The sequence below is a fragment of the Lampetra planeri genome, chromosome 47, assembly GCF_965212315.1.
Source record: "Lampetra planeri chromosome 47, kcLamPlan1.2.h2, whole genome shotgun sequence".
Taxonomy (NCBI): Eukaryota; Metazoa; Chordata; class Hyperoartia; order Petromyzontiformes; family Petromyzontidae; genus Lampetra; species Lampetra planeri.
Window position 1 is genome coordinate 5,582,567 of NC_136153.1, and position 15,987 is coordinate 5,598,553.

At 49.0% G+C, this 15,987-nt stretch overlaps 1 protein-coding gene across 7 annotated transcripts in view; it reads left to right on the forward strand.

Annotated features, from left to right (window-relative positions):
- LOC144733531 (dystrophin-like) overlaps positions 1 to 15,987 on the forward strand; it is a 393,684-nt gene that overhangs the window by 295,722 nt on the left and 81,975 nt on the right. For all 7 annotated transcript variants that reach the window (XM_078615485.1, XM_078615482.1, XM_078615479.1 and 4 more), the window contains 3 exons: positions 1,162 to 1,406; positions 5,203 to 5,355; positions 15,512 to 15,590. In XM_078615485.1, coding sequence (XP_078471611.1) covers positions 1,162 to 1,406; positions 5,203 to 5,355; positions 15,512 to 15,590 — 477 coding nt within the window. The remainder of the gene's footprint in view (positions 1 to 1,161; positions 1,407 to 5,202; positions 5,356 to 15,511; positions 15,591 to 15,987) is intronic.

Genomic DNA, 15,987 nt, shown 5'->3' on the forward strand with positions numbered 1-15,987 from the left:
CAACGGTTGCTTTCGTTTGTCAAATCTATGGTCTCGCTCCCCGTAATAAGAATGTGGAATTTCCACTCGTGACTCGGAGATATTAACAGCATTCTTAGGTTTTTTCGGTAAAGTCACGTAGGTAAAATATTAAAATTAATAAAAGTAAAATAAAATAAAAATCACGACGTTTCGGAGGCAACACAAGCTTCCGTCTTCAGGTGGAACCGAGGCTTGTGTTGCCTCCGAAACGTCGTGATTTTTATTTTATTTTACTTTTATTATTTTTTATGTTTTACCTACGTGACTTTACCGAAAAAACCTAAGAATATGAATCCTTGCAGTCACGAAAGCTTCAAATCTAGAATATTAACGGTAGTTTGCGCACCTCCTCGTCCGTGTTCGATCGAATATTCCATGGTATTTACTTCACGATTTATAAAGGAGTGGTGGGACAGTGGTTAGCAAACTGCACTTTGAACTCGACGACGTAGGTTTAAATCCCAGCCGCGTCTACCATCAGTGACACGTGACGTCCGAAGCAGTCCTGGGCCCCCCCCCCCCTCACTCCACAATCCGCAGTGACCAATGTGGTGAAGTATGGTCAAACTAAATCTCTTGGCCATCTCGTCGTGAGGAGGTCATTTGTAAATTCATCAATCAGTGAATTTACAAATGGCCCCTATTACGTCTTCGATTATCTCATTAGACGGCTGTGAGTGTGTGCTGTGACCGCAGGACTATGTGATGGGCAGCAGAGGACGTGGCACAAAACTATGTCGTTGTATGTTCCCACGCTCCCCAACCTGCAATGACCAGCGTGGGGAGGCCCTCATCCAGCAGCAGTTCGACAAGGGTCGTACATTTCACGTAATAATAATAATTTACTTATTTCATAAATGGTAATTTACTTATTTAGTAGCTCTGTGATGTCATCATTCTAGACCATTCAGAGGCACAGTGTGGTTCACCGCTTAGCTGTAAAATGTCTGAATAGACTCATTTTCATCATGAACCCGATGCAGATTGCACGTTTGAAACAAACATTGGGAGGGTGGGCAGCGTGGGGCAGAGACAAGTGGCAGGTAGTTCCAGTTCAGGCAGCCAGTTGGCTCCACGTGTGTTCTCGCAGCAGTGGATTGACAACGGGGCTGCATATGCGCGGCGTGCGTGTCCCTGCAGCTGGCGACGTAACAAGCAGTAGCAGCAGCAGGCCGGCAGTCTGGAGCGAGCGCCTGGAAAAGGTCACGGCCGCGGCGGAGCAGCGAGCGAGCCGTCTCTCCTGGGCCCTCGCTCGCCTCGGGGTGCTTCAGGCCTCGCTGGACGACCTGCACGGCCGGCTCGGCCATCGGGCCGCTGAAGGGACGCCCGGGACTCCGGAGGGCCAGGCGGGGGGGCCTTGCGGCGACCCCGACGGCGACCAGGAGGTGCGGTGACGCCGACGGACGGGGCGCCTACGCTGCCGCGTAGAATCCCGCGGAGTTAATACGACGTAGCCGCTTTGCCTTGTGTGTGTGTTGTTTGTTGTGTGTGTGTCTAACAGGGGTGTGTGTCTGTGTGTGTGTGTATGTTGTGGGGAGCGGTAGTGTAGTGGTTAGCGCGCTGCGCTATGAACCCGGCGACACAAGTTCGATTCCCGCTCACGGCCAACACCAGTGATGATTATCTGAACCGGTCCCCGGCCTCCCCTAGGTCGACTCAGCCTCAAATGAGTACCTGGTGCGGTGTGTAAACATTGCCACTAGGGAGACTAAGGTGGTCGGGCGTGGTGCTGGTCACCCACCCCCTCGTGTACCGTTCCGGCCTTCATAGGTGCTCGCTAACAGCACTTGCCCCTACAGTCTGTTAAGGCTATATGGGGGATCTTTGTATGTTGTGGGGAGCGGTGGTGTAGCGGTTAACGCTATGCGGCGCTACGAACCCGACGAGCCGAGTTCGATTCCCGCTCAAGGCCAACACCGGGGACGATTATCTGAACCGGTTCTGGGCCTCCCCTAGGTCGACTCTGCCTCAAACGAGTACCTGGTGTGGTGTGTAAGCATCACCACTGGGGAGATAAAGGCGGCCGAGCCTTGTGCTGGCCACCCCCCACCCCCTCGTGTGCCGTGCCAACCTTCATCAGTGCTCACTAACAGCACTTGCCCCAACAGTCTGTTCAGGCTATACGGGGGATCTTTGTTTTGTATATATGTTGAACTTCTTTTGCGCCGAACGTAGCTAAACCGTGCTAACCGGAGCCCTCCATGCTTTCACAGCGGGGCGAGGCTTGGTCCAGAAGTATGTTTGGCGTACGATGAAAACAAACGTCACCATTGTCATCATTGTCACCGCCTGATTGGGCCCGCTACGTGTTTGTCACGCACGGGCGCAAAGCGGCGCTGACATTTAATCGCTGCCAAAACTGGCGGCACCACACGCCAAGAGGTGTCGCTCGCGCGCGTTGGAGAAATGATGGAGACGTCGCGGGGAGAAGCCGCGCTAGTCCCCCTACTCTCTGCGTAGCGATTGCACGAGTTAGGAAATGACACGTTTCAGCATTTTTTGTTGTTGTCATCATCGTCGTTCTTTTCTTCGTCCTGCGACAAAACAGAAAATCATTTCTGGCAGAATGACGAAAGTGTGCTGCTGGTTACAGAATTACATCTTCTTTTTTCTTTCGGTAAAGTCACGTAGAATGGAAATAATAAAATAATAAAAGTAAAACATAAAAAAGTAATTATGTTGCATTTTTATTATTTTATTATTTCCATTCTACATAATAAAATAAATATGTTTTATTTTTATTATTTTATTATTTCCATTCTACGTGACTTTACCGAAAGAACCAAGAAGATGAATCCCTGCAGTCATGAAAGCTTTAAATCGAAATTACAGAATTACATGTTTCGCAGCGTGGAAAGTGACACACCAAACCCCCCCCCCGCCCCCCTCAATTATAATTACAATTCTGACCTATAGAGAGCCACATGGGTGCTGCCACAATGGTGTAACGACGAGCAGACTGAAATTGCAGTTCGGCTGTTGAAACTGTGGGGGGTAAGTTTACGAAAGCCGCCCACCTGTTTCAATGCAAGCCAGCAGTGCAAATGGATTCACCGCAGTGAGTAAGTCGGCGTGCTCGCGTGACGTGGGGTCAAGCGCGGGTAGCTCCCGCCTCTTCAATAACTCACCAGTGTGAGGACCACCACACACCGCCTGCAAAGGCTATTTTCAAATTTGTGTATTGTCAGGGGCCAAACGAAAGGCTACCAGGGGCCGTTCGTGGCCCGCGGGCCTTGCAGTGCAGAACACCTGGATAGATGGAGCTCTCTGGCGCTCCCTCGAGTGCACGGGTGGGGAACCTTTTTTCTGCCAGGGGCCATTTGGTTATTTATAACATCATTCGCGGGCCATACAAAATTATCAATAAAAAAATTAGGCTTTTATATTTGGTCAAACATTTAATTAACTCACCCCTAATGCGATGGCTGGAACTGCATCTCTTTGGTGAGGCGTGTGATGTTAGCTGGTATTGATGATGTTGCTTCTCGCAATTGCTTTTCCAGGTTTGCTCCTAGATTTATTGAATTTCGAGTCCCGCCTGCGGTTGCCTTGGCAGGGCCAGACCAAATGATTTCGTGGGCCTCATACGGCCCGCGGGCCGGACGTTCCCCGCCCCTGCTCTAGTGGAAGGCCCTGCTTGCCAGCGGTGTCACAAGCAATCGGTGGCATTGCTGGAGCCCTTACCCCCTTACCCTTGAGAGTGCGCGCGAGCACACGCTCTCGCGTGGTGACAACGGCGAGCTGAGATCGTGACTCCTCGGGTCGCTTCACGATTGGGAAGCGGGACGCCGCCACCGCTCTCGGCGGGGACGTTAAAGGCCATGGGGCCCATCTGTCCGACAGCAGACGCGGGGTGCCAAGTGTCACTCGTTGTATGCAAAGGCCATTGTTTGTTTGTTTGTTGTTGTTGTTACCGCCAAAGCAAAAATTTGACGAGAAAACAACACCCTTGGCGTCTGCGCCCTTGGCAGCGGTGAGGGAGAAGCCATCATCGTAAACACGCCGTGCACAGCTTAAATTAACGACCCTGCACGTATATTCATCGGAGGCGTTAAACCAAAAACAACTTCAAAGCGGCCATGGTCACGTGAGCGAGAGACTTAAGAGGCCTCCTGAGGGTCCCGTTAAACAGGGCATTGAAGCGAATTCAAAAGGTAGAGATGCAAACCTGCATTCGTTTGTATTCTTAGGTTTTTTCGGTAAAGTCACGTAGGTAAAAAATTAATAAAAATTAATAAAAGTAAAATAAAATAAAAATAATTATTTTATTTTACTTTTATTAATTTTTATTTTTTACCTACGTGACTTTACTGGAAAAACCTAAGAATATGAATCCTTGCAGTCACGAAAGCTTCAAATCTAGAATGCATTCGTTTGCTCAGGACACTGCTGGTGGAAGGGCTTCCACGAGAGGTAGCTCTTAGAGTGGCGTACTCTTTCACGCAGACCACAGAAATGTTTATTTACACACCTCCAAGTTGCGTGGTTGGCGATGTTATGGTGCGAAAGAAGTTCAACATTTTGGAAGTTGTTGGAGTCCCCACATTTTACCCCACCATACGTGACCTGCCAATCGACTCACCGGGGCATCCACGTTTTTACTGCCGAGTGGACAGGGAGGGATTTTACAAACTTGCTCTATTGTTGCAACTGCCACACCAGGAGAAGGAGGCAGCGAGCTGGCAGTGTCTGGATTACAAGTCCAGTGAGCTCACGATAACACCACGGCGGCATCCCTAAACACCGTACTCGGCTTAGGTGAACGACCATGCACAATTAAATGAGCGGCATTGAAAGGTGACTTCAAAAGCTGCCGTGTATTTTTTCGTGAGAGAGACGTTACGTGGCATCGTTTGAGTCTTCCCTTTTAAAGAGTCGTTTAGTCGAATTCACCGACGCAGAAACTCCAGCGTGTGCGTACGTATGTTGCACCACGTGTTCGCATTATGATGTCCCAAAATTTTTGGCATGACGATGTCGGCCTCCTGAAGAAGCACGCGGAGTGAAACGTCGGACATGGTGCCAAACGACACGCAGTACCGACCCGAAAACACCTTGGCCAGCAACAACCGCGAAAATCCTGACGCGGTCCAATTAACCAGCAATGAGAATTAATTGCCGTTGCGTTTCTCTCTAATTGAACTTCACGCCTCGTTCCCTGCCACCCGGGCCCCCCTCCAGAGCATCGAGGAGGAGTCGTCGTCGAGGCCATTGGCCGAGGAGCTGAGGTCGGTGGAGGAGGCGGCGGGCGAGCTCGCCTCCGCCGGCGTCGTCCTCTCGTCGTCCACCCAGCAGAGGCTGCAGGAAGTGACGTCCACGTGGCGGGAGATGCAGGTGAGCAGCATCGGCGGTGGCCGGAGCTGTCGAGTCGCGAAGGCGGTGCGGCTGCACCGTGTCGCGCGGGAGGGTGGAGACACGCCAGAGGTCGCAAACGGGTTTTGATTCCTTACCCGTACCCGTACCCGGCCACACCAGGGTCGCAAACGGGTACCCGTACCCGGCCGTACCCGTACCCTACCCGTACCCAGGTATGGGTATCGGGTACCTGATTGCGACCTCTGGGTTGAAGCCATGTTGCAGGCGCGGGTGGGCTGATTCTAGGAACTTGAATTGTGAGAAGAGACAAGACGTTGGGAAATGAGTGACAAACGGTGACTCACCAGTGACTCGCGGCCTACCCATACCCGTACCCGGCCGCACCAGGGTCGCAAACGGGTACCCGTACCGAGGCCGGGTACGGGTAGCCGGGTATCGGGTAGGGTACGGGTATCGGGTACCCGATTGCGACCTCTGAGACACGCTCGGCTGCCCTCAGAATCAGTATTTAAGGTGACTTAAAGCTTTCGCGACTGCAGGAATTGATATTCTTTGGGTCTTTCGGTAAAGTCACGTAGATAGAAATAAAAAAAAAATATCATGACGTTTCGATCGCAACGCAAGCCTGATGACGTTGCGATCGAAACGTCGTGAATTTTTTATTTCTATTCACGTGACTTTACCTGAAAGACCCAAAGAATACAGTATCTGAAGGTTTGCTGTTTTTCTATTTTTTTGTTTGTTGTCCTTCCTGCCCCCGGCACCTCCGATTAGCACGGTTGACTACGTACGGTGCGAAAGAAGTTCACCGTACGTACATGCAAACGCGGATCAGCAGCTGTGCCTCGTGTCAGGCCACAACTGTAGAACCAGGCTGAGGCAGCTGTCGCATGGGCTTCAAATGAGAGCAGGTGTCATCCTTGAGCCACTTACGATTAAAGAACAATTAGTGAGTATTGCTAGTGCCTGGTTGACATATGCACATGTGGTTCCTATTTATACACGACGTATAGATTTACACAAAACGTGTCACGCAATCTTGTACAAGCACTCAATTGTGGTTTGGAAATTTAAAGAACCATTCCTCATAACAAATGCTCAATTGTTTTTTTGTTAATCATGAATTAAACTAACCTTGAAAACCAAACCAACAAATACAAAAAATTACCTAAAAATGTAAACCCACAAACACCTTCGTTTTAATAATCATCAAACAAACCTCGATGAAGCATCGACGAGTGATGTACGGCCGATAAAGCGACGCTGTTATGTAATTGTGTTGCATGCGGTATTTTACCATTAGCATGCGCATTTTTATTAGCTTTTAGATCTCACCAGGGTGTGTGTTAGCTTGATCATGGGAGCATAAGGCACAGTGACTGAACCTTAGCAAACGCACAATTCTCACGAAGCCCATCCTGGGGATGAGTGCAGGTAATGGATGGCATTTCTATCTCCTTAAGCAATGACCTTTGGGGTCAGCCCCATAGCTTGCCCTTCCTAAATTCAAAATAATTCTTCGTGCCTTCTCCTTCGGAGCAAATTATAGCGTGCCAAGTGCAGATCTTTCACGTCAATTCATTTCTCGCTCGTCAAGGTTACAAATTACCTTGGCATTTCTAAGACCCCCCCCCCCCCCACCCCCGTCTGCCACAATTAAAATCTGAAATGGAAGGGAATGTCGCGTTTGTGCTCACGCGCTCGGATTTTTCCCGTCACGCCGCGTTTCTCCCCGCCCCCCCCTTCTCCCGCCGCTGTCGATCGCCGCTTTTTTCATTTTGTCCCAAGGAGCAGCAGTTGCTTCCGTGACGTTGGGCAGCACCGGCGAGGCCCATCGAGCAGAGAATGCGCGCTCCCAGAATTCACAGAAGACAAATGCGTTCCTCCGTTCATCACTCGCTATCTCGGCTGCGCCCGGCGGCGTCGAAACGATGAATTGCCGCAGCGCGCACTACCGATGGCGAAATAAAACAATCATCTCGGGGGGGGGGGGAATAAAAGCTCCCGTATACTTTTCAACAGTTTAAATCAGGGGTCCTCAAACTTTTTAAACAGGGGGCCAGTTCACTGTCCCTCAGACCGTTGGAGGGCCGGACTATAGTTAAAAAAAACTATTAACAAATTCCTATGCACACTGCATATATCTTATTTTGAAGTGAAGAAACAAAACGGGAACAAATACAATATTTAAAATGAAGAACAAGTAAAGTTAAATCAATAAACTTGCCAGTATTTCAATGGGAACTATGGGCCTGCTTTTGGCTAATGAGATGGTCAATGTCCAGTTCCATATTTGTCACTGCTAGTCGTAACAAGTGATGCAAGTGTGCATCTGTTAGTCTAGATCTGGTTGGAGATTTCAAATGTTTCATTCTGGAAAAAGTTTGTTCACAGACATAAGCGCTGCCAAAGATGGTTGCCATTTTGAGTGCATGGTTCCTGAGATGAGGATATGTCTCAGAGGGGAGAAATGCATAGAAATTATGAAGGCTGTTTGACTTGAATGCGTCTTTCAGAGAGTCACAATTCTGCAGTTCAGCCAGTTCCATTTGGTAAATTGTATCCACATTTTCAATGTCAATAGAAAATGGGTTACGGAAAAGCTGTATGTCCTGTTCAAGGAGATGAAGCTCTTTAAATCTAAATTGGAACTCCTTTTGCAATTTTTCCAGTGAATCCACACATGTTTTGTTTGGGAATGCAACCAATGGTTTTTCCGCTAACAGATTTTGAGTTGTGGGGAGATGGCAGAAGTTTTCCTCCTTCACTTGTTTGATGAGGAGGCCTAATTTTACTTCAAATGCTTTGACGTGTGATTGCATATCACAGATGAGCTTCCCCTTTCCTTGAAGTTGCACATTGAAACTGTTGAGTAGCTCTGTTACATCTGTCAGAAAGGCAAGGTGCCATTTCCATTCTGCATCATTGAGCTCTGGTACTTCTTTGTTTTTTGAAAACAGAAAAGCTGTAATCTGTGGAAGTAAGTCATAGAAATGTTTCAAAACTCTCCCTCGACTCCGCCAACGGACTTCTGTGTGGTACAGAACATCTTCATAGTCAACATTTAGCTCAGACAGAAATTCCTGAAATTGTCTGTGGTTTAGTGCATGAGCTCTAATGAAGTTAACAGTCCCACTTCAGTGATTTACTACACAGCGCTTGTTGGTGGATGAGGCAGTGTATGGCTATTGGATGAGAATGGTTATGTTTGTCCATCTCTTGGTTAATGCGAGCAATTACTCCTTTCTTAGACCCCACCATGCTAGGAGCACTATCAGTTGTCACACTGGCTAGTTTAGCCCAGTTCAGCTCCAAACCATTCACAGTTTGGCAAACCTTTTCATAGATATCCTCTCCTGTAGTTGTTCCTTTGATGCTTTGCAGTGCAGCAAGCTCTTCTGTGACTTCGAAATAGTCATTCGTCCCACGAATAAAAATTAGAAGTTGTGCAGAATCACGAACATCATTGCTTTCGTCGAGTGCCAAGGAAAAATAGAAAAGTTTTTTTGCGGAGTTTTGCAAATGCTGATGGAAATTGTCTCCCATTTCATCAATCCTCCGTGTAATTGTTGGTCCTGAAAGATTCACTGTAATAAATAAATCGGCCTTCTCTGGACACATCTCTTTGGCAACAGAAAGAAGGCATTCTTTAACAAATTCTCCCTCAACGAATGGTCTGCCAGTGCACACTATTAGCTTGGCAACTTGAAAACTTGCTCGCAGTGATGAAATATTTAGCTGCTTCTGCCTCACAAAAGTATTTTGCTGAGTTGTTAATGTATTTTTCAGTTTTAATATTTTATCTTTTCTCACTTCTCCGACCAAACAATCATATTTATCTTTATGTTGAGTTTCATAGTGTCGACATAAATTGTATTCTTTGAACACAGACACTATATTCTGGCATATCAGACACACAGCTCTTTCCTTGTACTGCATGAAAAAGTAATCATAAGTCCACTGTTTTTTGAATATCATACACTCCGAGTCAATTTTTCTCTTTCTTGACATCATTGTTTCCTAGGGAGTCAAAATTGCTATTAGTAAAATACTAATATATTTTCAGCGCTACAAAAACAATATACCAGCAATAACTTTGCCCACACAGAGACATACAGACTGCACTGCCCATCAATGCAGTCTGATTGGGGGAACTCCGCTTTTACCCCAGGCTCACACTGGTGTGGGTGCCATTAAAAAGTTAATTACACCTGCAGTTTTGTTCACAGATCGCAGTGCGATCTGCGAACTCGCATAGGAATCTGATCGCATGGGGGAGAAGACCCATGCGATCCACTGCAGGAAAAAAGAAGGCACATGTGCCTTTTTTCTTCCGAATCTAATGCAAGTTCAGCCATACAAGCATATGGCTGAACTCGCACTGCTCAGAGATCGCAACAGTATGAACCGGGGCTTACACAACATACAACATATAACCTCATATAATTGAATAGCAATCAGAATATAAATGCACTTACTGTCATTTAAATTGGGTTTCCTACTCCTCGGCTGTCTGTCACTGACCAGCACGGGAAAACAGCAGGCAGCCCCTCCAGAGATCAGAGATCACTCTGTTATTACCCCTCTATCATTTACTCAGCACACAGGAATATCACTGGGAGTGGAGCCGAGGGGCAAGTGAGGGAGCTGAGGGAGGGAGAGCCAGTCAAGCACAGCCAGGGGAGGGCTGGCAGCCTTAGGCCTGGGGGGCAAGTCCAGTCAATTGGCCCATTGAACCATTCACCAGCGCAGCCCAATGAGTGCCCACCGCCGCAGCTCAATCATTGCCCACCGCCGCAGCTCAATCAGTGCTCACCAGCGCAGCCAAATCAGTGCTCGCCACCGCAGCCCAATCAGTGCCCACCACCGCAGCCCAATGAGTGCTCACCAGCGCAGCCCAATTAGTGCTCACCAGCGCAGCCAAATGAGTGCTCACAAGCGCAGCCCAATTAGTGACCATGGGCCGGATAAATGCCCTCGGTGGGCCGCATGTGGCCCGCGGGCCGTAGTTTGAGGACCCCTGGTTTAAATCCTCCCTTATAATCACTTCAACGTTTATTTGGCTCTTCAAAGGGTGGCATTTGTTTGTGGCGATGGTGTACGGCCAAGGCGTGGAGATTTTTATTGCGCCGTACTTTTAATATTACCAGCTGGGTGGAGTGGTGAAGCGGTTAACACACTTGCGCAACGGATTCGAGTCCCAATTTCCCAGCCACAGGAAACATCAGTGGTGATCGATATCTGAACTGGTCCTGGCTCTCCTCCCTGCCTTCGCCAACCCGGGCTGACCAGGCATGGTGAAGTATGCTCAAACAATCCAACCCCCCCCCCCCCTCCACCGTTGGGGGAGCCTTAATCCAGCATTGGATTGATAGAGAGCTGTAAATTATTATACATTTTTATGAATTCCAACAGAAATCAATAAGCCGAGGTCTCTGTTCTGAACCCATTGCCACCTGCAGCGCTATCAACCGCTGTGGACATTTAATGAGGGGTGAATATGCTCCCTCACCCCCTGCGGTCGTGTGGGACGTTCCACGATTAATTGAAAAACATTCAGCGCCGATGTTTCAAAAGGACCTCCGCCCCTCCCTCCGCCCCCACCTACCACGCTGGTTTAATTGATGGTCACAGACCACATATTTCTCACTGCACAAGTACTTGATGGAATTCAACGTAAAGCCGTCGGGTCGATTGAATGTTCCAGCACTCGCTGACTCGCTCCTCATGCTGGCTCACGAACAGTCAGCTGCCTCTGTAACGCTCTGCTATCGCTGCCACTGCTAACCACGGTTGCTTTACCGTTCTCGTGAACTTCGCTCATCAATTGCTCCCGCCCACATTGAGGACTCGGTGTGACCGGACTAACTGTTCCGTCCCACCGAAAAACGGCGTTCAACCGTTACACACATAACGCTTATCTAATGTGCCTTTCAAGCATGCGCCTTTTGTTGTTGCCTTTCAAGCGTGTGCCGATTGTTGCTGGCCGCTTGGCATTTTGGCCTTTTGGGCTCTGTGCTAACAACAGTGGTGGGAAGAATGGCAGAAAGTTTAATGCCAACCTTTGTCACACAGACAAAAACAAACTTTACGAAATAATCATTGTCATGGTCATTCTATTCAAGGCCGCCACAGTGCGTCACTGCACGAGTGTCGGCCTTCGGAGCGAAATTTGATTCTTTCCACAATCGCTGTTTACCCTCGCAGTCATGTGACCACTATGAAGTAATAATGATAATAATTTCATTCATTTTCAGCGCTTTGAATAATTTTCAGTTCACCACTTGATAAAGTGCCTCCCTAATCCCTTGTTGGTCATGTTTTTGACCATACTTCACCAACTTGGCTGGTGTAGATTGACGGAAGTCCAGGGAGGGCCCAGGTCTTGTTTAGCTATCGCTTCCCGCTGACGATAGCCGTGACTGGGAGTCGAACTCATGTTGCTGGGTTCAGAGCGTGGTGCACGAACACACTGCGCCACCGCTTCCTTGCATTCCCCGTGAATTGTAGAGCTACTGCTGAATGAGGGCCTCCACAAGCCGCCATGTGGCTTCTTCCACCCACCCGCCCTCGCACAAAGAATCACCATGGTATTATTATTATGTAAAGGAACGGAACGCATCTGAGAGGACATCCACTGTAAAGATGGAGTGATAAATGAGCTCATGTGCAGGTGCGAGGCGGACTATTTCTTCACGGAATCATTCGATATTACAGTGGCCTTTATCCCAAGGTAGATTGACCTTGGCTGATGATGATAATAATAATACAATTTATATAACGCGCGCAATGTTGCGGACCGAAGATGCAATTCTAATAACAGTGACGATATTGCAATGTCACAGTATACGATGAATATCAAACGAAATGCTTTATCGCAACATACGTTCATTGGCCGTCACTTATTTCGTAGCTCCATTTTTACACCGTGGGCCCACACATTGCTCATCGCCAATCAACAAAAAAAAACGTGTTCCCACCGGCCCTGACTCTAGCTGAATGTCTCAATATCCAAAACACGCACCACCGCCGCTGCTGCTGCTGCTGCTGCACCGATGTCCAGAGACAGTATGCAGAGAGAGGATTTAGTTGAGGAAGTCACCGGTGCCTTGCGCGAGCCCATGACGCGAATTAACACCTGCGCAAAACGGAATCTAACCCCGCGGGAGAGGTTCTCTCAGCTGTCGACACGCGCGGGGGGTTGTCTTTCAGCCCAGAGGGGAGACGCGGCGCCCTCGGAAACTGGTCTCAAGCTCGGAGCGCCACGCCTAATTCCATCGAGCTGAAGTGTGAAAAATGAAAATAGTTTTCTGGGCCCTTGATCGTTCCCTAAATCTAGTGTTAAAAACAATAGATGTCCTCCTTATTCAGTCAGTGCTCACCCTCCGTTTACTGCCCTGAGCCACGGGTGAGAATTCCACATTTCCAATGACTTCCCTGCAAAGTGGTAGCTTTTTTATCGACCCCTCTCCCGAGAGGGATGATGGGCAGAGTCAACCCCCAACTCACAAACGTCCCAATTGTGAGTGGCTCGCCATACCGCCGGGCCACCTGCCCGAGCACGCGGCCCTACAGCCTGACAATGGAACGCTGCGTCACGCTTGGCCAGGGCTTTGTTCTCCCCACCGTTCCTTCAACGTTCCCACGTACTCTCGTCCCACCTCCGTTGCCTCTTCATCTCTGGCAAGGAAGCCTCATTCGTGCCGCCGCCGCCGGAGATGAAGATCGACTCTTCGGAACGACGTTCATTTGCCACCCCATAAAAGCCGGCAGAGCTGAGCCTTGGCTGGCCGGTGTGTCGGTGCGGTGTTTTAAATCGAAGATGAATGCATTTTGATGCGGAAAAGTGGTGCATTGGTTGGAGTATAATAATAATAATAATCTCACTTAAAATAATAATTAAAATAACATTACCACAAATATGATATTCATTATTACTGGTTAAAGTGTAATAATAATAATATTTATTTGAAGCTTTCGTGACTGCAGGGATTCATATTCTTGGTTCTTTTGGTAAAGTCACGTAGAAGGAAAACAATAAAATAATATAAATATAAAACAATAAAATTCTCACGACGTTTCGACTGCAACACAAGCAATCATCATCAGGTGTGAAAATCACAGCAAGAACATTTGAAAAAAGTGGTGTTTTTTTCTTAACGTTAAGAAAAAACCGTCACTTTTTTCAAATTTTGTGGCGGTTTTTTCTTAACGTTAAGAAAAAACCGTCACTTTTTTCAAATGTTCTTGCTGTGGTTTTCACACCTGATGATGATTGCTTGTGTTGCAATCGAAACGTCGTGAGAATTTTTTATTTTATTGTTTCCCTTCTACGTGACATTACCGAAAGAACCAATACTAATAATATAGAGTATAACAATAACTGGTACGCATTTAATAATGATAATAATCTCACTTAAAAATCCCGCTGATTGCGCCGCGCGAGTTTGTGCCGCCACTCGAGCTAGAGTTGGCAGCGAGAACCTCGCCCCTCTCCAGAAAATCCGACGCTCGCTCCCCTCAAAATCCAAAACATCCGGCAGAAGCGGCCCCTGAAGAACCACCCCCCCCCCAACCCCAAGTCTCACCGTGCATTCCTGCTCATCTTCAAACAAAGGCCGCTTCATGGTCCCCTTGCGCGGGAATCGGAGCTCTCGAATGTGTCCGCGGATCCCGTCATCGCAAGTGGAGCGTCGCCGACAGTGGAGCCCTCGACTATCGCCGGGGGAGGGGAGGCTTAGCCATCAACACGGAGTCGTGGCACGGACGTCACTGCTGTGGCGAGAGCCGGATGTTCGCTACCCCACAACAACAACTGCCATTAGCCACTATGTGTGGCAGTGCCAGGCTATATGCACGTTAAGGCCACATGAAGTGTCGAACGCCCGCTGGCAGGAGGTCACGGGAAAGACCCAGGTGCCATGGGTTGACTGTTTCAGATAACTGGCCGATGCACCACCTGTGCCCTCTACTGTGCCAACTTGCTGTGTTTTAGCCGCCTGGTGTTCCGCTCCTTGCTGGGAGCGTCGCTCCTTTGCCCTCCGTTGTTGCTGGAGGGCGACTGCCTCCAACTGCCCAGTAGCGTCCTTCACGAGCCTCCTCCACAGAGGTCCATTCAGCTCCACATCCTCTTGTACCACATCACTCTATCTTTTCTCTAGCCCGTGCTGTGCCTGTTTAGTCTCCACTATCCAGCCAAACAAAAGCTGTTTAGGCATGCGGTTGCTGGGCATGCGGGCTACATGCCCCCCCCCCCCCTTTGCCGGAGAGGTGAAACGGTAAAACAAAGGAACCGTTTTGTACGAGCGATGCATTCCGTTTCATTCTCACATACCTCCTCCTCCTTTGCCGCTGTACAAACCGAGCTGCCAAGTGAATTTTATTTTCCACTGTCTCCTAACATGAAACGCGCACTGATTCAGTCCGGAGACACCATGTGGATGACGTGGCGGGTGCCGTGTCGTCGCAGTGTTTGCCGACTGTCGGGACACGCAATGATGGGTTGGGATGCGTGTGGATGATGCGGTGATGCTGTGTCCTTGCCGTGTGCTGACAGAGGTCACACGCGATGAACCCATCACAAGTCCCGAACCAGATTCAGATGTCTTGAGAGGCCCAGCTTAATGCGGTTTGGTTTTGGCTCGGCATGGCAAATAAACAGCTGAACCCTGGCTGCCATATATTGCACCTGCAGCGGCGCGCTGTCGTTTGATATGCTGGGAGCACTTAGCTAATGGTCCCAATAGCACCTTCTGCTGTCTAAGCAAACACAACTCTGTTAGACGATGATATCATATGGCCAGCAGACAGCGACTATTAGAGATTCAGTTCTGAGTGATTTGGCAAATTCTCGCCCACCCACCGCTTTGCAGTTTATATTTGCGGAAGTGCGACGTTGTACGATTCGAGTATTCGTAGCCGCAGCCGCACAAATCAGAGAGACTATTATTTTCTATGGGAGGTTTGTTTGAATCAATGAACTGATCGATTTATTGTCTGAAACGTATTACAATGCGATGTGCCCCACGACGTCCGCACGCTCGCGGGAAATTGATACGCAACGTGTCGCGCGATAAAAATGTGGTCGTTTGTCAAAGTGTGTTTGTTTTCTCTTTCTCGTTGGCGTGTCCGTTTAAAAAACAAAATTTCTCTCCGTCTTCTTATTCACCATCAGACCACGCTGGACGGTCAGATCGACCAATCAGAAGAGGTGGAGAGCGACCCGAATCTCGCTCCGAAAGCGTACATCCCAAGTGAGTGTCTGACTCCGGGGGGGCGCGCGTTGACCATGAATCAAACTCACCTGTCACGCGCAGGTAAACGTTTCCCGCGTCTTGCTGAATCGCACCGCGCACGGTCCGTGGCTTCGGCATATATCCCGCCCCGGGGTGGCGCGGGGGGATTGGGGTGCAGGGCCATAGCCCCGCAGATTTGCAAACATTCCCTCCGCTGCCATGTGTGGCGGACTAATGATGGATTTACTTTGACGTGTGCGAGGAACACACTCGATGATTCATGGGATTGCGTCGTTCGTGCGCGTGGTGCGAGAGGCGCTGTGGATTTATCTCGCGGGGTGTGGAGAAGCTCGCGGTCGCCGAGGTTGTTGTGTGAGACTCGTCCGGGGAGGGAGGGAAGGGGGTTCGCGTCCAG